At 38.5% G+C, this 23,844-nt stretch overlaps 1 protein-coding gene across 2 annotated transcripts; it reads left to right on the top strand.

Moving 5' to 3' along the window:
* The first annotated feature begins 3,440 nt into the window (after positions 1–3,440).
* On the top strand, positions 3,441–23,511 carry LOC150078957 (uncharacterized). 2 transcript variants are annotated; one of them, XM_090382279.1, is made up of 2 exons: positions 3,441–3,491; positions 22,267–23,511. In XM_090382279.1, exon 2 carries the CDS (start codon positions 22,287–22,289, stop codon positions 23,316–23,318), a length of 1,032 nt encoding a protein of 343 aa, XP_090238405.1. In that variant the 5' UTR covers positions 3,441–3,491; positions 22,267–22,286; the 3' UTR covers positions 23,319–23,511. The 2 variants fall into 2 exon arrangements, with proteins under 2 accessions (XP_090238405.1, XP_090238404.1); XM_090382278.1 differs by lacking the exon at positions 3,441–3,491 and adding an exon at positions 18,898–19,099.
* The last annotated feature ends 333 nt before the right edge of the window (positions 23,512–23,844 follow it).

Raw genomic sequence — 23,844 nt, 5'->3', positions numbered from 1 at the left:
TATTTAATATAATAGCAGTTTTTGTAAATATTTATTTTATTTTAATATGTAAATAAATATTTTAGTTACAGTAAATACTTATTCTTATGGTTGGTGTGAGCTGATTTAATACTAAAATTTGATCTTCTGAAATGATGGATCATATGAGGTCGAGGCAGACAACTGGGAGAATACTGTCCCTAGAGTATTCGCAATCTCTACAGGAGTAGAAAACTCCTGTCCATTCCAATTGAATGTTGGAGAGGATAATGAAGGAAATTTGCAATTTAGCTGTCTTATTTTTTTCCAAATTATTCTTACATCAGTATTTTTATTTACTGAAGTTTCAAATCGGATTCAAGAGTTTTTTCAGCTTTCTTTCTGATGTGTCGGGCTTTGGCTCTGAATTTCTTATAATTAATAAGATTATTGTAGTAGGGTATTTGCGGAATATATTCCACGCTCGGTTTTCTTTCTTTTTTGGCATTCTTACATTCTTCATTCCACCAATAGTTTATAGGTGTCTGACTGTGATTGTGGGATGGCAATAGATGCAGCTGCTAGAATTTGTTTGGTGATATGATCAGTGGCTGTGTCAATTGGGAAAGATTCGACGATCTGTTTATCAAATGAAACATGAGAGGTATACTTGGCCCAATCTGCCTTGGAAAATTTACATTTTATGTGGTTTTTTGCAGTTGAAGAGTGTGATGTTTGGATTTTACAGATTAATGGATAGTGGTCACTGTTTAGTGGATCATCTACAACTGTCCACTCAATATTAGGAAAGAGGATCGGAGAGCAAAAAGATATATCTATTGCAGACACTGTTCCTGTGGGAGATGGTGAACCAGTATTTAGGATGGTTAAGTTTTGTCTGTCAATGAGCATTTCAATGTGTTCCCCTCGTCCATCTGCATTGGGAGAACCCCACAATGGATGGTGTCCATTAAAGTCGCCCAATAAACAGAAAGGGGTTGACAACTGCAGGATAAGATTTTCAAGGTCGTGAATAGTACAAGGATGATTGGGTGGTAGATAGATCGAAACAAGTGTCAGAGTGATGCCAATAGCTATTCGGTTAGCAACGGCTTCTACAGAGGTTTGTAAAGAAATGCGTCTGCATGGGACTCGCGAATCTATGAGAATGGCTATTCCACCACAAGCATTATTTGCAACAGGTCTATCTTGTCTTAAAAGATTATAGTTTTTTATCAAGGGAGATACCTGAGGAGTCAGATATGTCTCCTGTAAGCAGATGCCCACTGGATTATGCTGCTTAATTATGTCGTATATGTATCAAAGCTAGAATTCATCAATAATATCAAAGCTAGAATTCATCAATAATAATAAAGCTAGAATTCACCAATATTGCTCCTAAAGCCCCTACAATTCCATTGCACAACGTTGTTCATTGTTTCAATTTAGATGAAGGAACTGAATCTGACTTTTTTTTTTTTTTTTTGAAGTCTGTTTGACACGATCAATTTTAATCCTATCTCTTTTTGAGAAAACAGTTTTTGTGTCTATTTCATCCTCTGGACGGATCTCCACAATAGTTTCGGTATCATCTTGACTGTAAATTTCATTAGTACCCATAAGGAAGGAGTCAAATGTCTGTTTTCGATGAGAATCTGCGTTATCTGCTTGGATGTATCTTACGGGAGCTGCATCGGCAGAAGGTGGTATCGTAACTGGTGTGTTATTAGCTCTGCTAGAAATCTGTTGCTTTGAAGGTTGAGGTACAGAACTGAGTAGGGAACGAGCCCATTCCGAAATAGAAATATCTGGAGGTATTGATGCATCAGTCTGGACTGATACTGAATGAAACTTTTTAGAGGATTCAGCATACGTGCGTCTAGGTGTCATTAGTTGTATTTGCTTTCTTACTTCTGAGAATGAAACTTTCTTTTCTATTTTATATTTCTGGATTTTTTTTTTCTCATATTTCCATTGTTCGTAATATTTAGAAAAGGCTGGATGGTTGCCTTTACAATTGGGGCAGAGCGGAGCCTGGGTTTTACAGTCAGCCTGGGAATGATCTTTTGAACCACAGTTAGGACATACGGGGTCTCCTCGACAGACTGTTTGTGAGTGTCGAATTTCTGACACTTGTAACATCTTATTGGGTCCGGGATATATGGGCGAATGCGACAATGCAGATACCCTATTTTTACTGATGAAGGTAAATTAGGTGAGCTGAATATCAAAATTATACTGCGAGTTGGAAGGAGTTCGCCATCTTTTTTCATCATAATTCGTTTTGTCTGTGTGACTTTCTGATCCTGCAGTTCCTGAACAATTTCTTCTTCTGATACATTCATTAGGTCCCATTCAGAAATAACACCTTTGAATGAATTAAGTGTGGCATGTGGGGACATCTTAACTGGAACTCCACCAAATGAGGTGAGTCCTGAGTAGAGACTCAGAGTGTTTGGAGTTGGTGGTCTCAACAAGCAGGTTGCCAGATTTCAGTCGTCGTACCATATTAGGGGAGCCAGCTACGCTCACAAGACATTTTTGAATGAGGAATGGTGATAAACTACCCAAGGATTGGTCAGTTAGCGAATGCAGAATCAGAAAACTTGGGTTTTCCATTCGGGGAGCATCCGTCCTCTTTGGATTGGATGAGTCATTATCGGGTATGTGCAAATCCAATGAATTTAGATTTACATTCCTAATCAGTGGAAAATTGTCACAGTCCATGTTTTGCTCTTTTTCGCCCTGGGGGTTGGTTTTACCACCCAGATTTCCGGCCTTGCCACGGGGAGGCAGGAGCAGTGCCACAAGGTGACCAAGTGGCTAAGTTAATTAGTTAGTGCTATTAGAAATAAAAAACAGAAAGGTAATTTTCCTTTCTGGGCCTTTGCCTACTTCTTCTAGTGAAAAAGAGCTACACTAATTAATAAATAAAGAAAACGATTGTTGAAACAAAATATAACAAAAATATGACTTGAAGGCTCGTTGGAGATAACGCTTTGAAATACGCGAAGAAATCGCTTGGTCACGGAACGCTTGGCACCAGGGGCCATAAGATAAATAAATTCAAATAAATTTAACTTTATATTTAAACTCAAACCAAGATACTTATCGTAATAATTCAGATCTCCCTTCCGGTGGTAAATTTAAGCTTCTGTTTTCGATTTGGTGGTATAAAAATAACGATGATTTCAAAACCGTATACTAAGGCTTCTTGCCTGCCTTGAGAGCCAATGAGATTATGGATTTAGCAGCCACTGGTTAAAGTGGAATTCTTAACGGTCTATAATGAGTTGACGTCAGCTATTTTTATTTTCTAAGAACAATTTAAAGACTCAGTACATTGTGATGCAACATAAAATACGTATAGAATTATTACCTCTATTCCGGTTAGCGATGTGGCAATGCCGAAAAGCTCAAGGTGAACTAGTCATATGAAATTAATGGTCATTTAAGTAGCGTGACGGGCATATGTTGACCATCGGACGTTTTGTGAGTACAGGTGTGCGCTTAGAGCTAGTGCTTCTTAAGTGGTGAGTTTACACGTGCATCATTCTTTAATGCAGAGTAAAATATTTCCATTTACTTTCTTCTGGGAATATATGAAAGTAGATGTTATTATTATTATTATTATTATTATCTGTTTATTTCTCTTTCGAGACACCCATAGACAGCACGTGGCTAGAGGGTGTGGTTACATTATAGTATTTACAAGCATGTTTACATGAACTTATTTACAAAATTTGGAGATGAAAACCCAGAATATGTGGTTAATGAATTAATTGTTAAGTTGGTTTAATTAATTACAAATGGTTGTTAAATGCTAAATATTATTATATAAATTATTAAATTAGTCTTCTTATTATATTTATACTTGCCGATACACATTACCAAAGATTTCTGTCCTATACATTTTGTCTGTACATAGTTTCTCGGGATCTATATTTAAATTATTAAAATAATTCACAGTATTTGCTGGGAAAAATCTCCCCAGAGAGTCCAATTGAGTCAGTTGGCACTTGAGACTTGGTTCTTCTCTGTTTATTCTCGGTCGTGTCATCCGAGGGCGAGTGATCACGTTTCCCACTTTCGGCGCATCTATTCTCTCCGTTAGTAGCTTTGCCAGAGTTAAGATGTTTCTGGTTGTGATGATATACTTCCAGGGTATGATGTCCAGATTGGCAGACAAGACCGCTCTTGAGATGGTAAACGGTTTCCCGGCGATCTTGTTTAGCCATCTCAGGAGCCAGTATTCTACTCCTAAGAAGGCCTTGATGTTGCTCTCAGGGGCTGATGACCAGATAGTCGATGCGTACAACGGAATCGGTGTAACGCATTTAAGGATGTATTGAATTATAAGATGAGGGCTTCGGAGACCGGTGAGTTCTTGTCTAGTGCTCCACAGTGCTGCGTATGTCTTTTTCCTAATGTGTTCGAAGTGAGGTATGAAGTTTAATCCTTCATCCCACTTAAGGCCAAGGTCAACATGTGCGGGGGAATTTTGGATTCTGGTATTGTTCACAAAAATCGTAATTTCATTTTTCTTCTTTTTGTTGGTGAAGGTCATTTGGGCAGTTTTCTTTTCATTAAGTTTCAGGCCAATGTAGTGCAGATATTCTTCTAGCTTCTTGATTGCCTTGTTTGCTTCCTCTGATAGATGGGGTGCAGTTTCTTGTTCTTTAGATGTTACAAAAAATTTCAAATCGTCAGCATATGTAATAAATTGTTCACAGTTTTGAGCTAAAAATGGGGCTAGTGCTATTGCAAAGAAGGTGGCGGACAATACGCCCCCTTGAGGTACTCCCTTGGAGATACAGTAAGATGCTGTTTGTTTCCCGTTTATTGCGATAATTTGTCTTTCTTGAAGGGTGTTAGTGAGAATGCTTAAAGTGCTTCCTGAAATGAGGAAATACTCCTTGAGGATTACTGTTATAGCTGGGATTGAGACGTTGTCGAAGGCTGCTGCAACATCCAGAAAAACGATGTCCAACTGTTGTTTATTATTTAAAGCTAACTGTATTCGGAGTAGAGTCTCCATTAAATTAGTAATAGTCGACCTTCGAGGAAGCACAGAATGTAAGTATTCTGGCCTGTCCCCAAAGCAGTGCTGATTGATGGTGCTCAGGATTGCTTTTTCAAATATTTTTTGCAGAGAGCATCCGATTGCGATGGGCCTGAAATCTTTACTGGTTTTAGGATTGCTTATTTTTGGAACTGGTTTTACATAATATGTCTTCCATTTTTCCGGGATAACCCCCTCACTTAGTATTCGCTGGAAGAGGTGGTGGAGCGGGTCGATTATGTAAGCACTACATATTTTTATCATGAATAGCGGGAACTGGTCCGGCCCGATCGTTGCTTTACTGGGGAGCGAGTTAATAGCTTCCTTTAAGTTTTCCCTGCTGATATTAATTTCACGTAATATGTTTCTATCTCTAATTCGGTTAGTGCCAGTGGAATCCATCAATTTTTCAATCATTTTCTGCATCTCGCGGATGTTTTCCTCACAATTTTTCTGCTTTTCATTCAAAGGTTTTCCGAATGTGACTTCTGTCCACTCTCTAAACAGCTGGTCCGTCATTTCTTTTTTGTTGTTTTTCTTGCTAACTATTCTCTTTCCCTTTTTTAATTTTTCCTTCATAACCTCAAAGTATGCTCGTCTTTTCAGTCGAATGAACTGTGCCCTTTCGCGTTTGTACATAGTCCGATCAGTCGGGTGCCCAGTTCTTTTCCACTTTCGGTAGAGCTTTTGCTTCTTTTTAAACATAACTTTTACTTGTGGAGTGAACCAAGAGTTCGCTCTGTCAGAGATCTTTAATACTTTTGCTGCTCCTAGACGGGCGATCTGCAAGAGTAACCTCGAAATCTCGTCTATGGCTTCTTCAGTGGACATCTTGTGTAGACTTTGAAAGTTATATTGCCCTAAGAATTGCAATATGACCTCGCATTTGATATATTTTGTGGAAAATATCAAATTTGACTCATCACTCTGATGTGTGTCGCAGTTCTGATCGGCAATCGGTCTTCGAAGAGCAACTTCCATTGAAAGCGCAGAGTGGTCGGAGGAAAACTGTAAGGAGTTGTCTATTAAGTTAACATCTTGCGCGTTGTAATAAATTAAATCCAAGCACTGTAATCCTCTTGTCGCAGGTGTTGTTAATTGTTTCATTCCGAGTGCTTCTACTGTGGCGTCTAGCTCTGCTTTTGCATCTTTATTCCTCGGTAACGGCATATTCAGATCTCCTAAGATGATTGTCTCAATATTTACGTCTAAGTTTGATACCAGCCAGGTAAAGAACTCATTTCTGATCTCCCTCGTATGTTCTGGTGGCATGTAGATAAGACAAAGCTGTACCTTGCTGTTCTCACCAGAGAATGTGGCGATAACAGCTTCAAAGTTATCAGAATTAGAGCTGTGTTCTTTCCCAATCTGGAAGTCGGTTTTATATAGCATCATTACTCCTCCGCCCCTTTTGATTTCTCTCCCTCTACCGATGCACTTGTAGCCTAAATTGTCTGTCAGAGCGTTCAGCTGCTTATTATTTTGGAGCCACGTTTCTGTCAGACAGATAAATGAGTGTTCTGAATTGATTAGAAGGCTCTGCAAGGTGTGGAGTTTATTGGATATGCTGCGAACATTTTGTAGGAAAATGGAGACTTTTGTATCTTCTTTGAAGACTGGCGAGGTGTTCGTTAATTGCTATTGTTTTGCCAGGGTGTTCACTGCACTAGTTGTGGGCCTTGTCGATTGCTCTCTGTATCTTTTAACAAGGGTGCCACTGGGCCATATGTTTCTGCTCAGTAGTTGGGCTTCACAATTAATGGGGCAAGAGATGGTGAAGGAGGAGTAGGCAGGGTGTCTGGTTCGTACTTGACGTACCTCAACATCGATACCAATTCCCTCAACACACATTTCTCTGATGACACCAGGAGTAATATTGGGGTTGATTCGCGACACAAATATTTTCCCTCTCGTTTGAACCGAAGTGATGTTGTACTTTTCGGCAAGACAAGGACGATATCCTGTGGGTAACCTCGGCGAGGAAACAGGGATTTTATGCATAGGATCTCCATTTGGTCGCGTTGCATCATGTTGCTGATTGGTAGGTAGCGGGTGGCTTTCTCTTTTAGTAGAACTTTGGTCAGCCGATTTTGATGGGAGAGTAACCATCTGTGCGTAGGTAGGTTGTTTCGGTGCATATGGCTCTAAGTTGGAACAGCGATTCATATCTATGCAGGGTTGGCTTGCGGGTAACGCAGTGCTAGCGACTGTTGTCACTGCTCTGTTTTCCGTTCTGCAGTCTGGATTTCTTCTGTTCGGGGAGTAGTTTTCACTACTTTCTACAATTTCAGGGCGTATCTGTTCTCTGCGGGGAACAGCTTCGTGCAATACTGTTTTTATTTCGCCTGGGAGAGTAGATGTTTCTTATTTTCCCACGTTATTTTATTTAATTTTATCCTTAGTGTATTCAGGATGCGTCATGCAACGATTTAGTAATATAATATATGCCACTACTTGCTCGCAAGTAAATTATGATGAGAGAGATAGAAGGCTGTGATGCACTGTGTTATGTATCAAGTTTCTCATCTAATCAGTCGGAGTTCACCACCTGGACTCAGTTGGAAATATTTAGAACATCCCGAAGTTCTTTGATATTACGATTTAATATGACATAAATTACTTTAAATTCAATAGCGCATTGTTGCTTATGATCATATTGGGATGTTTTCAAACAGTGTGAGCCAAACTGATTCGGTTATCCTGTTAATTTGTCCACCCAATTTAGTGTGTTATAAACTAATTGGACCACGTTGTTAGTGCAATAACTTTAATGAAATTATTAAAATTGACGAAACAGTTATTAGGTAATTTTGTAACTACATCGTGTCCATTCGACAGAATCTGTTACGAGTACAAGGCAATTCTAATCTTTTCTGATTTTTATTTAAACACCAAAAGGACAAGACTAAACCGGTTGCGGTCTGACAAAAGTATGTGCTAATAAATTAAAATCTGAGCAAGCTATAACGCTTTAAATTTCAATATTATTTATCATGATTCAATTAGTAAATGATATTCAAGGTGGTCCGGTAACATTAGATTCCTTTATATTCCTGGAAAAAAAGTTTATTTACAAATGATGTACCCGTAAGATGGGTATAAACGCCTTAGCTAGGTTGAACAAATAAAATGCATGCCCATGAGGAACCTTCTTGAAGAAAACGAACAATTTCTCCAAACGCATGTTCGTTTCCTTCACTTGATCGTTCCCACTCCTTCCTGGCCTGTCCTAAAACTACGCAGACTCTTTGGGGATTCAATCCATAATAATTCAAATGAACTTGCTCTAGTGGTAGCTGTCATTGCCGTTATGTCTTAGACTATTATACTAAAATGTCACTAGGTGGAGCGTGAAATAAAGAAAGAAAGAAAGTGTGCCTCTTCATTAAGAAAAAGTCAGATGGCACTATAAGCAACTTTATCCCTGGTATTTTCTACCATGAAGGGAATTTGTCACTTACCTATGTACTACTATATTTATATTTGGTAGGACAAATAAAGATTTATTTATATGAAGCTTACTGGCGAAGATATGTCTGTTCTTCAAAGAGGCTTCCAATATGCATTTAATAAGGAAATTGACTCTCCATATCGTCTTCGATATTGAGGAATTGGTAGGCATAAACCAGCTCCTTTTACCCTCTTACACTATAACATCGGCCCTCCCCTGATAGGCCAAAGATTTTAAGTTTTGTAAAATATTAACGTACTTTATTTATTTATTTTTAACTCTGCTTTTAGCGTAGTAAAGCTTGACCTTTTACCGACAGATTGTAATGTTTCCAATTTCAGTTCTTCCTTTTGTTTTTAATAATTGAAAATTGTGCAATGGGTATTTGTGCCACTGAAAATACTCGTTAGCTTTAATGTAGCAATTAGTTTATTAATTATGTTTAAATTTTAAGAAAAATGCCAGTAACATAAAATAGAAACATGACACAATCTTTGTCAAATTAAGTTTGTGGAAGTACTAACTGCAAGAGACTTCTGTATTACTCTAACACAACGACTTAAACCAATGATTGTAAAACAAACGCTTTGATTTATGCATTTCAATAAAAGTTAATAAATTTCCATTAATTTTTACTTATGTGACTAATATTATAAATAAGAAATCATTCATATCTGTTTTACAAGGTACTCGTGATATTCACAACATAAATCCTGCATAATTGAAATACAAAACGGTTTTCAATATATCTCTTCATGTGCCCATCTTTTATCACGATTTTTTTTTTTCTTTTAAACAATCTTCTTCGCATATTACCTCCTACATACTACTTTCAAATTGATGCTTCTAAATCCATTTGGAAAGAAAAACTCACAATGCAAGAACATATACTATTCCGACTGATATTGAGTGGACAGAAATCAAGGAATTCTTACCTAGTAACGGGCAGTCACATGGCGAGGCATTGAGTCCACTAGTTCACGAAAGCGTTCCACACGTATTTCCATCCATGCTTGCTGTACCGCTGCCCATAATTCCGTCGCATTTCTGGGTGAAGAATTCAAAGCTAGAACGGACCTTTCCACATCATCCCAAAGATACTCCACAAGGTTCATTTTAATAAATCCCTAAACCAACAATAACTACAACAGGGTTCACGTGAGGTGAACTTGGAGGTGGTGGCAAAATCTGCAGAATGCCCTTCGAACCATGTTCTAGTCACCACGGCTCTGTGGGGAAGCGTATTGTCCTGCTGCAAGAGTCCATTTCCCAGTGATTGTACGATGACCATGAAGGGATGCAGATGGTCTGCAAGGATGGACACTAATCTGGACCGTTCGGAGATACGTCTAGACGTACCAGATGACATAAGGAATGCCAGTTAAATATGCCCCAGACCATTACCAACTGTCCACTTACCTGAACAGTTTCTTGTTGACACGAAGGGTGGAAAGCTTCGTGCGGTTTCCACCAGATACGCCCTCTCCTGTACGCTCGAAATAACTGGAAACGGGCCAGGAGACCCGTCTCCAAGGTCCAGTGCCGATGTTCTTTCGGCCAGCTGAGGCGTAGAATCCTGCGTCGCGGTGTTAGCAATGGGACTCTGGTGAATGAGCAGCTCCCATAACATATTGCGACTAATGATCGCCTGATGGTCTTGGCGGAGACGTTTGTTTGCACCTCCCTCTCTTTGAAGAGTAATTTGTGCCACTGTCACTCTCCGGTTAGCTGAAACAATGCGAAACAGACGTCGATGGCCACGTTCATCCACCACCTTTCTCCGCCCACTGTGCTGTGCACGATGAGAGGTTATTCCGAAATGATGTATTCCCGTTATACTCTTGATACTGTCGAACGGGGACAGTGCAATTTCCGTACCACCTCCACGATAGAGCGACCCATGCTTCAGGCACCCACTCTCATCCGTTTTTCAAATTCGGTTGACTCGTGACTTTTATCCATACTGATATCGAATTACCGTCTACAACAGAGGTTCTTAACCTGGTGCTGCGAGCACCACTGCGCTCTTTAAAAAATAAATCTTGCTCCACGGCCGAAATCGGTGCTCGCGATCACCTTCACTTAAGCTAAAAAAATGTATATATAGATCTTTGTATTTAAAAAGGTGCGTTCTATTTCTCAACTTTCTGCGATAATCTACAAAAATCCTTGCCATTCTTCTCTAGAAAATCCTTTCTTTTGTTAGTGATTGGAGGAAAATTATCTATTTCTCGACGTTTTAATCTCAAATACAGAGAAACCAAAAATTAAAACGTATTAATTTCAGTTCTCTTGTGAAACAATTATTTCGCAACAGATAATAGTAGTGGAACTGGTGTAATTCGCTTATTATATCAATCGCGGTTGACAGGCTACCGGAAGTCGAATCGTGAAAGACATTACCAAACATGCCATAGGAATTTTCGTGAAGTTTTTCCCAAATTTAGTGATATTAGAAAAGTTAAATTTCAAAGAGAAAAAAGAGAAACTTGAAAAACAAAAAAAAAATGGCTCGGCCGTGGAAAAAAAATTGGCTCGTTCATTCATGGTTGACATCTTCAGCCATTTCAGTGAGTTAAATTTGAGGATCCAGGGAAAAGATCAATTTGTGGTAGTCATACGAAGAGATTATTGCATTTGAGAAAAAACATCAAGTGTTTCAGAATCAAGTTTTAAGAGGAAATTTGCTTCATTTTCCAATCTTTAAAAAAAAAATGCCTGAAGAAACTGCTGGAGAATGCCCAACGTTTAATGAATGTAATCAAAGACCTTAGTGACCGATTCAAAGAAAGATTTGAATACTTGAAAGAACAACTCCCAAAATTTGAATTAGCGATAAATTACAGAAAATTTTAAATCATTAACTTGGAACAAATTTTCAATCAAAATGAAGTAGCAGCTGCCGAGTTAGAACTTGTTGATATGCAGTTGTCTTTAGCACTGAAATCTCTTTTCCAACACAAAGTTATTTTAAAATTCTGGGGTTCTTCCGACTGAAAAAATTGTCCTTTATTACAATGGGAATCGTTCAAAGTACTTTCTGAGTTTCAATCAACATACTTGTGTGAAAGTACTTTTTCGTTAATGATCAAAAACAAAAAAAGGACAAGATTGTTGACATCACATTTGGAAGAACTGCGATTATCTTTTCAAAGTCAAGGTTCACACTGATAAGCTAATAAATATTACAAGAATTATATTTCTCAAATTTTTAATTGAGAAATATAATTCTTGTATTTGTAATACGGCTGAAATTACTAAAAAAATGCATTTTTAATTTTTAAGCAAAAAAAATATATTTTAATATGTGTTTCTCGCATGTATTGTAAGGTACAAAACTTTGCTCGCTTAAAGCAAAAGGTTAAAAACCCATGGTCTACGTGAATGCAGTGACGCAGTGTACCTATATAACCGCCAACCGGTTGGTTCGTCCACTAGGGAGACAGCGCTGAATTGCCCAGGGGCCAGGTATCCCATGAATTCTGTCCTTTCTATTCTGAAAGGACAGAAAAGGACAGTTCCTTTTCTGTCCTTTCAGAATTATAAAACGTGGCAATCTGTAGCATGTTTGTTTATTTTCCTCCTGTTGAAGCGCCAGTTTCACTGCCATGATGCACATTATACGTTAGAATAAAGTTCTGTCCTTTTTAGTAACACACTTTTATTACTCGATAGTGTGTTTAGGGTCTAACAGCACCAGGGTTCATCCCCATCTCTGCGTAGTATACATTGTGGTGTGATACAGAACGCTACAGAGGCCAGAGGTTTAAAAGTCTGTGGATGTTGTGGTGTGATTAAATGTTTTGTACCGTTGTTCATCTGACCTTTTAGCCGTTGGGCTCCTAATGGGACCCACAGTTGCCCACACTATACCTCGTGGAAGCAAACCAGGTAAACCAGTATTTCAGAGAGTAACTATTTACTCTGGCAGATCCTGCCACCTAAATTTCCTGAGATTTCAGTAGCTAGGACCTAAAAAATTGAGTCAGACTGAAAGAGAAGAGATATAAGTTATTCGGGATAGAGTTAAAAATATTTGAGTGTGGAGCTTGTGTAGTTTTGACAAGGGTCAAATGCTAGTCGTAAGATAGCTAGAGAGGGAAAGGAGACTGAAGACTGGCGGGTGTGAGACAGAAATATTGGGCCAATATTTAGGGGGTGGCAGGGGAGAAGAGGGTATACAGGAAACATCTCCCCGCCAAGGGAAGGGATGGAAAGTGAACCGAGTGAGGGTACCCGATTCAGATCGCCAAATGATGTTTCGGCTGCGCAATGTCTTTGTCGGGTCTACCTATGCCATTCCTGGGACATGTTGTCTCGTCCGTTTGAGGTGGTCGAGTTGAGATAATGGCTCCAGTTTAAACCAGTGGTCAAATCCAGGTTAAGTTAAGGATTTGTTGTTCTTCAGATTGTGACTGTCAGGTTTTTGTTTGGTTAAGGCATCTAAGGAGGCCCAGAGTGCCAAGCGTTTCTAGTGATCAGGCGATTTCTCTGCAATTATAAAGCGATCCCTACAGTGAAAGAGTGTTAGATATATCAAGAGTTTAAAGTGAATTCTCTGCTGTAAATGTATATAGTTGCTGAAAAGTATCAGTGCAAAGGTTCCTAAGAAAGGAAAGTCACCTTTCTTTTATTTATATTCTAGTACTACTAACCACTAAGCTACTTCCGCTTGGTCACTAGGTGGCACCGCTCCTGCCTCCCCGTGGCGGGGCCGGAAACCTGGGAGGAAAACTCTCACTCCCGGGGCCAAAAGGAGCAAACATGAGTGACTCAAACATTACCACGAATCCCAAAGATCTGACTCCTTTGAGTCGGAAAAATGAGGACAATGAGACTATTGCAACCAAAAGGCAAAAAAAGGAAATAATATCGCTTAATGCACCTACCTTTATTGGCTTTAATTCTACGACAGAACAGCCATTAGGAAAATTGTCGCCATTCGTCATCCAGAAATGTTTAGAAAGTGTGGCTGGAACACCAAAAAATGTTAAGCGACTAAAATCAGGTGACATTCTAGTCGAGACAGCAAATACCAAACATGCAGAAAGACTGCAATTGAAAACATTTGGTGGGATCCCAGTAAAGGTCTCTCTCCATAATACGCTAAATACATCGAAAGGAGTAATTTCTGAGTGGGACCTTATCAGCGTCTCTGAAGAAGAAATTAAAAATGAACTTGAAAATCAAGGCGTTATAGCTGTGAGAAGGATTAAAATTACAAGAGATGGGACACTTATCCCAACCAGAACCATCATACTGACGTTCAACACTCCTAAACCTCCATTCCGAATCCTCTCCGCTGCTTCAAATGCCAAAAGTATGGTCATTCACAAATGACATGCCGTGGTGTAGCTATCTGTTCCAACTGCGGGTTCCAGGAGCACAGCAATCAGAACTGTTCATCCGAGAAACCGAAATGTCTGCAAAGGAGACCATTCTGCCTATTCCAAGAATTGTGAATATTGGAAAGGAGAAAAGCAGATTCAGCGGTATAAAGTGGAACATTCTATCACATACCAGGAAGCTAAGAGAACTATACACCCGTCTATCTTAAACAGACCTTCCTACGCGCAGGTCATAACGAATCGCCGTACAATAGAAACCCAAACAGATTTTACAATTCCTCCAAAGAAGTCCATCTCAGACTGGGCACGAGCACTAATTACAATATCCCAGCCAAAACATCAAGAGAAACTCACCAACACACCACTTTCCGTACCTCCCGATATAAAACACTCAGAATCGAAAGCCTCTCAAGGAAAACGTAATGTCATAAGTCAGAAGGCAACTGAACAAATGGAGACAGAAGCAACCAACCAAGCAGATGAATCAGTATTAGAGATTTTCGCGGAAGATGATATGGACACCGGAAAACCATATTTCCCCAAAAAGGAAAAACCAACGTGTGAAAGACTTAAAACAGCATCTAGGAAACAGTCCGAAAACCTCTCCAAAACCAAATAATGAAACCATAATCCAGTGGAATTGTAGAGGACTCCGCACTAACATAGGTGATATATATGATCTGATTACACAGTATGCACCGCTATGTCTTTGCTTACAAGAAACCTACCTCAGACCTCAAGATTCTACCTCAATAAAGAACTATACAGCATATCGAAAAGACAGAGTAACAGGCGGCACAACCCATGGTGGTGTGGCAATACTAATAAATTCTCGCATTCCTTCCCAGATTGTCCCTTGAAGCGATTGCAGTACGCATAGCCACTAGATCCCTCATAACAGTAATAACAATTTATGTTCCACCAAACAAAAATTTATTACAACAAGACTTAGAAGACATAGTTAGGCAGTTACCAACCCCCTTCTGTATACTAGGCGAACTCAACGGGCATAGCCCTGTGTGGGGTAACACAACCACAGATCGGAGAGGAAAACAAATTGAAAAATGGATTGACGAGAATGATTTAACTTTGTTGAACGACGGCACACATACTTATACACATCTTCCATCAGGAAATACTACAGCTATAGACCTGTCTGTATGTTCTCCAATACTATTTCCAATACTTGATTGGTCAGTGCACAGTGATCCTCTCAGCAGTGATCACTATCCAATAATCATCACCATGGCATTAGGAACCACATGCAAGTCACGCAAAACTCCCAGATGGAAAATAAACGAAGCAGATTGGGAAACTTATAAATCATTAGCAAACAAAATGTTGATACCATCAAAGAAAAACCGTTAGATACAGCAGTACAATATATAACAAATAAAATAATTCAAGCTGCTGAACACTCTATCCCAAAAACATCGTCTCACTTTCCAACACATCCAAAATCATGGTGGAATGCAGAATGTGCGCAGACTAAGAAAGAGCGAAGCAAAACCTGGAATACTTTTCGAAGATATCCAACTTTAGAGAACCTCATATTGTTCAAGAAGGCACGGGCAAGAGCCAGATATATTAGACGGGCCAGTAGGAAAGAATCCTGGATAAAATTTGCATCTACATTAACAAGTTCCACACCATCTAAAACTGTCTGGAATAAAATTAACAAAATGAGTGGCAGATACCAGATTATTCCAACTCCGATCCTAAACTGGAATGGACAAGTCACTGCAGAGCCGTCAGAAATAGCCAATGCACTGGGCGAAACTTTTGCCAGAATATCAGCGACCACTTCATATACTCCCAGTTTTCAAATATACAAGGCAAGAATAGAAAGACATAAACTGAATTTTTCCACAAGAAATAATGAAGCGTACAACCTACCCTTAACATTCTATGAATTGAAACACGCTCTATCCCAGACAAAGCAAAGTGCTGTAGGACCAGACCAAATCCACTATATGATGTTAAAGCAACTCGATGATCAATCCCAAATGGCATTACTAGAATTATATAACAGAATCTTCCAAGAAAACCAATTTCCAGACAGTTGGCGTCATGCAATAATTCTTGCTTTCCCAAATCCGGGGAAAGACCTCTCTGACCCACGCAACTACCGTCCAATTGCTCTAACCACTTGCCTGGGAAAAGTTATGGAGAAAATTATCAATGCTCGTCTAACATGGTTTTTGAACAGAAATAACCTTCTCAATCCAGCACAGCATGGTTTCAGGAAAAATCATTCAACACTAGATTTACTTATCAAATTAGAAATTTCATGGGTTGGCAGAGTTGTTAATGACAGCAATGGCAGTGTGCTACTGCAACAGGATCTAAATAACTTGGCCATATGGGCTAAGAAGTGGCAACTGAAGTTTAACCTTGACAAATGCAAGGTACTGCATATGGGTAGAAGTAACCCCAGAGAAACGTACCAACTGTGTGGTACTGCACTTAGGGTGGTAGAAAATGAAAAAGACCTGGGAGTAATTGTGCAGTCAGATATGAAGTTTTCTGAGCAATGCAGACAGGCTGCCAGGACAAGTCATGGGGTTTTGTCAATGATATATAGGAATTTTTCTAGCAGAGAAAAGGAGGTGATTGTCCCTCTGTATAAGGCAATGGTCAGGCCACGCCTTGAGTACTGCGTAAAGGTCTGGAGGCCTCATTTTAGGAAGGATGTAGATTTGCTTGAGCGTGTACAGAGAAGGGCAACAAGATTGGTGAGGGGAATGAAGGGATCCTCTTACCAAGATAGGCTTAAGTTCTGCAAATTGCAGTGTCTGGAGACTAGGCACCTGCGCGGTGATCTGATTGAGGTGTATAAGGCCTTGAATGGGTTGAGCACGCTGAATTCTGATGGGATCCTTCCACTTGTTCAGATTACGAACCTAAAGGGGCATAAATTCAAATTAAGAAAAGACAGATGTAGAATAGATGTGCGGAAATTTGCCTTTAGCCAGCGGGTGGTTAATTGCTGGAACAAACTTCCATCTGTCGTTGTGGAAGTTGATAGGTTAAATATATTTGAAGAACTGGACAGGCATTTGGAGGGAATGGTGCGATTTTTTTTTTTTTTTTTTTTTGGCTGATGCTGCATAAGCTCATACAATTGCTTTCTTGCATCACATGCCACTACTACTACTCTACTACTACTACATTTACCCCAGCTCTTGGCATCATGCCACAGTTCTTGCCTTTTTGAAACCCGGTAAAGATCCTACCAGTCCTAACACTTATAGACATATTTCTCTTTCCAGTTGCCTCGGTAAATTACTTGAAAAAATGATCCATAATCGCCTTGTTTGGATCATCGAAACACAACGACTAATTAGCAATAATCAGCATGGCTTTCGAAAGAACAGGTCCTCCTTAGATCTCATGATCAAAGCTGAGTTTGCAATTCGCAATGCCTTTGTGAAAAATGAACATCTTGTTATTGTTTCCATAGACATAGAGAAGGCATTTGATACTACCTGATGTCGTGGCATTCTCAGTGACCTCTATGCTCTATATCTATGAGGCAACCTTCCTATATTCATTAGGAACTTTCTCAGGACTCGTTCGTTCCAAGTTCGATACCGCAACCAGCATTCTATGACATTTTTACAGGAAGACGGAGTGCCACAAGGGTCTCTACTGAGTGCAGCCCTGTTTTCCCTAAGAATCGATTCCATCACAAAAGAACTTCCAAATACTGTTGAGACATACCTTCACGCCGATGATTTCTCTATTTCTTGCCATTGTCTGAATATGAGATCCATTGAACGGCAACCGCAGATATCCATAAATAAAGTCCAAAGGTGGGCAGAGTTAAATGGCTATCGTCTATCCCAGCAGAAAACTGTTGCAATCCAGTTTTGTAATCAAAGGAAAATGCATACAGATCCTTAACTTCAGATGCAAAACTTTACCGTTCCAGTGACTAACAACATCAGATTCTTGGGATTAATCCCTGACAGAAAACTAAATTCCCTTGAGCACATTAAATCAGTGCGGATATCCTGCCTCAAAAAATCGAACATACTAAGAGCTTTATCTGCCTTGTCTTGGGGAGCAGACCGTACATCTTTGTTGCTCTTATATAGAGCATTGATCAGATCCCGATTGGATTATGGTGCTCCACTTTATGATTCCGCCTGTAAGAGTACACTACGATGGCTGGATCCTATACAGCATAGTGCATTGCGGATTGCACTTGGTGCTTTCAGGACATCTCTTACTCATAATTTATACATTGAAGCTAATGAACCCCCCCCCCTTACTTCCGCAGAAAAACGCTGCTTCTTAAGTATGCAGTCCGAATAAAAAATTGTTCTCATCATCCTAATCAGCCATACCTCTTTAATTCACCATTTCAAAACCTCTATAGAAATAAACCCAGTAAAATAAGACCGGCAGGCTTACGCCTCATTGAGTTAATGCAGAGTTGGAATGTTCAAATTTTCAACAGGCAACAAATAATGAATTACTCCCAACCGCCATGAATTCCCCCTCCCCAGTTATATTTCGATACTTATCTTCACAATCGGGGAAAGAATCGTCTACGAACACTTAATATGAAACAACTCCATGCAAGCGATATTCAGAAATACGCTGATTTTTTGCCCATATATACTGATGGCTCAAAATCACATTCAGCAGTTGGAGCAGCGGCAGTATTTCCCTCTACTATCATCTCGGCTGCCCTTCCACCTGAGTATAGCAGCTTCTCCGCAGAACTCCATGCAATAAAATTAGCTTTAGACAACCTGAATGTCTACCCATCTATAAAATATGTTGTATACACAGACTCTCTCAGCTCAATAACCGCAATGCAAAACTCCTCCTACAAGGCTCATCCTGTGTTAAATCAAATCGGAAGACTCCTATTACAAATTGAAAAATGTCATCAATCAGGCCTGTTGTAGGTGCGTGAGAATACTCGATAATGTACCTTGATTTTATCAACACCATGGTGCTTACATACTACAGGCTCTACAATAGCCGTACTTCTTAGTGAGCTTGCTAGATCGCCAATACCTCAACTTGAACACAAGGACAACAACTATCCATTCTAGGTAAGGAAGGCGTGGGAGTTTATTCCTAGAGTTTTACCTTGTGACAACCGCTGAGCAGATCAGCCGTTTGGAAGAGCGATCACTCCGGTCAACTAGCTCCAAGCGGCGAGCATAGAGGTCGCTTTTGGCTTGTTACTTTGCAAAGGCTCGTAAGGAAAATTCCACTCGTTTTCGATGTTTCAAAGTGGTAGGACTGAAATGTAATCAGGTAATTATTTTCCATTATTTCTTTTATTCTCACTTTAGAAAGATATCTATCTTGCATCGAGAAAACATTAAAAAGGTAAATAACTGAATATTGTTGTATGAATTAAATGTGGGCATGCATTTTAGTTAACGAACAGTGAGACCATAATGGATATGTCAACGAGGGGATGCAGTAGTAAATACCATTGTGGCGACCTTATTTATAGCTCATGTGACCGCTAAATAAAATTATTCTCAAGTAAAAAAAAAAAGTTGTAAATTCCTCTAACTTATGTGGTCGAGGTGGATTGCACTGAAAATAAACAGTATATCGAAATGGATGCTTACTATAAAAGAAAAAGAACAAAACATAACACACAATCTACCAATCGACTTCAAAATTTGAAATATTAAATTATAGAATACCCACCTTTGAAGGAAACTTTCCGTTCGTAAAATGGTAAAGCAGATATTACAATATTTTTATTTCACTTCGTAGAATATAAACTTTCAGAAATTCGTATTCAGTCTTCTTAAGATCAGCCAGAGTTTTTGACGCGCGCCTTTTCTTCCGCATGTGTTTGTACAGAAGCTTATAATGGATCATAATCTTAAATCGAAAATCTTCGATTGAATTCAAAAACAGATGAAAAACTAGACAAATTTTTCTATCTACATATAGGTTTTCATTAAAAAAAAAACAACTAATATTTCCCTGTATGTCGATGTAAGAACATGGTCCAGAAACAATGGTAAGCAGTTGTCCTCATAGGACAACTGCATACCATTCCTGGGACGAGGAGCCAGGCCAAGACTGTCTTATTGAAACTTTCACTTTTCCATTCTGCTCCATGTAACCTTCCCACCTGTAACTACTCAAATACAGTGGTGGATTTGCTGATAAGAAAAACAATCGAATCAAATATTCAGGTTTAGGTTACCAAATTCAATATTTGGTTACCCAAATTCAATTATTCCATTCATTTTCATAGCAGTTTGACTTTACCTTATCCTCAATTTACTTAATATAGTAATTGGTTTTAATAGGCTTCCTTTTCATGAGAAAATCAATGAAGATGACTCCTTTTGTATCCTCCAAACCTCATGGAGTTCTTTTGTTAATATTTATGAAAATGTTAATCGGACGGATTAAAATTTGGTGTAGAATTGTTTGTAGCTGCTTCCTCACGCGTAAGAATTCTATATTTCAAGTTCGAGTAGAACTTATCCAAATCGATTTCAGGGCTGCTAAAAATTTCGATTGTACTATTAGGGAAAATATGTTTAATGCACTTCAGTTTTTAAAGTTTGTCTCAGAATTTGTTTCAATTTATTTTTCTAGAAGGAAGGGAGATTATTGATCAGGAGTCGTGTGTTAACATTAGTTGTTGTACAATATTAAATTTCCAGAGATGATTAAAGGTTCGACCTCGAAAGTAAGAAAAAACTGATATCAAGATGGGTGCTAGGTTCTTATTAACGAATATTCAATTGAATTTAATTCAAGAACCTATCATAGTTAACACGGTGAGTGAAGAGATTGAGATCACAGATGTGCATATAATGCGCAAATAATCGCTGATTTGGTAATCAGGCTAACTTCTAAAAGATCCAAGTTGCGGATCTTCCAACTTGGATGATTAATTTGCAATCCCGAATCAACTCGCCAATAAGGACTTGGATATCGTTCTGAGACTTGTTTCTTAAATAATTTGTGCGGACTTCTCTTTGTTTAATACCATACATTTCAAAGGATGGTATTAAACAAAGTTTAATACCATCCTTTGTTTAATACCATCCATTTGATTGAATTGAAATTTCAGACGGTCGGGGTAAACTGAAAATTGTGTGAGCCAGGAGAAAAAGGATCTTGTGCTGCAGAAAATAAGGCGGCACATAGGACTCCACCTTGCGGGACTACTCTAGACTTAAAGTTCTAGAATTTTTATGGTTCTAGCTTCTACGTTATAATTAAGTTAGGTTTGGCATGACTGACAATAATTATCAACAGGTGACCATAAATATTAAAGAAATTTTCTGTTATGTTGAGAAAGCTGCAAATGATTGTTTTATTTTTAACAAGCAGGATTTTTATATCAGTTTGAGTTTTGATGAACGTTCAAAGAAGATTTGATTGCTGGTCTGTGACTAATAACGTTGTGAAGGAAGATTAGTTTATGTCCAAAACAAGGGTCTATTATTATCTCATGAATAACTTTTTTATAGAATTTTTGGAAGTGAAAATATTACAGAAATTACCACAGCGTAGTGTCAACTGTGTAAACTGCTGAGTTTCAATATAAAATAGGGAGTATATATTATCCTAAAGTTGCATTTGGCATTTTATTTATTGCTTTGATAAGCACTTTGCTTATAATATTAATGTTGGAAAGGTTGGATTTGGTGGCTGTGTCTACCAGAACTTCAGATTACAAAAATCGAAATCCTTTTTATACTGCCCAAACGTTAATTTTGTCCAATTAACGAAAGCGCATTCACTCATCACTAAACATTTCCATTTGTTTATAAATATGGTGAGTGAAGCAGACAGAATGCATCAATCTGTCCAGCCTGATGAAATTTCTTCTATCTTCTTTTTAAAGATTGTGTGATTGGGGAGAGCATTCGTTTTTCCCACTTCCTGAATGCTTTCTGTTTAAACAAAAATGCCCATTTAAGGTCTTTAGAAAGCCATGAATTCATTTCTCGGGGAGTCAGAATTATTTTTGATAGGATGGTCACTTCAATCCATATGAGAGCTTGTTTGTACCAACCCCAATCAGAAAGGTTCCACAGGTTATTCTAATCAATTAAATTGAGGCTAACCATGCACGCTATAATAGTCAATTGACTTGATTAACATTATATTGAGTACTGAAGAGTACTTATTGTGCCTATTGGAGATAATGGTTACCTTCCGTACGATGGTATAAACCTAACTGCATCCCATCATTGTGTTTTAAGTATAAGTCTCATATTTGAATCGACCTTGTAATTTTCGTTGTCTTTTTAATTTTATCACAGAGACATTTACAGCCAGAACTTGACATTAGGCATGTTTTCATTACTAGATACCCAATTCGCATCTAATCGAGATTATTTATTAGTGTTATGTGATATCTGAATATCTTATAAATAAAAAAATTCCAAAATAATAATGTCCACTAACTACGTTTTATACTTTTACAGGGTGAACAAATAGAAGTGCGATGAATGCGAGATGTTTGTTCTTCACTAACTGGCTTCTCTTGATGCTACGTGTTTCTTCTGCTTTGGATATAACTTATCACGAACTACAACGTCTTGGAATGTCCTGCTCGCCTTATGACAACTGTCAGCCATCGGATACAACTAATATTAACAAAACTTGCTATTGTGATGAGGCTTGTGTTATATACGGTGACTGTTGTTTAGATTCCCCATTTCTCGACAAACCTCCTCCTCCTAATCTCCCAGATGTCGAGTGCAGTATGTTCGGCTTCTTGATCACTTCCTGTCCAACAGGATGGAATGGAGACAGCACGATCCGCATTCTTTGTGAGAAGGAATACAACGATCCATTGAAGTCGTTAACACCAGTAACGAGTAGAACGAATCGAATCACTTACAAAAACCTCTACTGTGCTGCCTGCAACGACGACTTGGATACAGTGTTCTGGAATGTCGAGATGATGTGTGATACTCCATTGGAAGGTTACGAAAACATTGACAGAAAGCAGATGACCGATTACATCTTGGATAGCATTTTTTTCAGAGAGAATACGTGGGGGATTTGGCTCAGAAACGAAAAGAATAAAACTGAGTTTTACAAGTGTACCATATCGCACACGATTCATGATAGTGTACAACGAAATTATAGAATCTGTTACCGGAACCCAGCTTCAACATGTTCTCCCAGCTGGAAAGACAATTTAATAAGTGAAAAATGTCACGGATACCAGGCAGTAGTATATAATAAATACACTTTTAGAACATATAGAAATGTGCACTGTGCTATTTGCAATTATGAAGATATAGCCAACTTCACGTGTGCAGTGCTGTACACTGTAGCTGGCGTTCGATTTCCTTCTTTCACCCTTATATTTGATGTCAACCAAAGTACTAATAGCCCGAGACAAGATGTCCATTGCAAAGATGGTCAAAAATACGATCCATTTTTTAAGCGATGTTTCAATATTAGTTGTGGTGTTAGAAACTACATAGTAAAGAATGGGAAATGTGTGCCTTCTGATATCAACTGAAATAAAAGATCGAATGTAATGCGATACTAAGAATTGGCCAGTGAAATAAACATCGTTCCGTTATCGTTATCTATGTGCGTTCGTAATGTCATTTGCATAATTGATAATTAGAAATTAAGTATTTTTTCAAGGAGTCTTCCATTTTGACTCCTGATATAGCAGCTCGCTTTTATTTGTTTGTCGTAGTTAATATGGATCCAGTGTTAATATGTACCGATTTACATTTAGTATAGCTTCAAAAACCAATGTAATTCGTGTTTAATTGAGTAGAACGTCAAATAAATAAATAATGGTAGTTCTTTTTTGAAAGAATATGTATTTAAATTTATGTTAAGTATAATATTGATACTTGCATGCAGTGAAGAGGAGAGTTTCATACTGCACGTTTGGTTTTTGATTTGATTTTATGCAAAGCAATGGTATGATGAAACGGAGAGTGTGCTAATAGCCCATGAAACTTCATCTCAATTGACGGGTATCGAACTCGCGCTTTTACCACCAGTTTGGAAGGATGACCATCGTAACA

The sequence above is a fragment of the Mastigoproctus giganteus genome, chromosome 10 (assembly GCF_048544385.1).
Source record: "Mastigoproctus giganteus isolate SK-2022 chromosome 10, ASM4854438v1, whole genome shotgun sequence".
NCBI classification, from domain to species: Eukaryota; Metazoa; Arthropoda; class Arachnida; order Uropygi; family Thelyphonidae; genus Mastigoproctus; species Mastigoproctus giganteus.
Note: the sequence above shows the minus strand (reverse complement) of the source record. Positions and strands in the feature narration are given on the sequence as shown.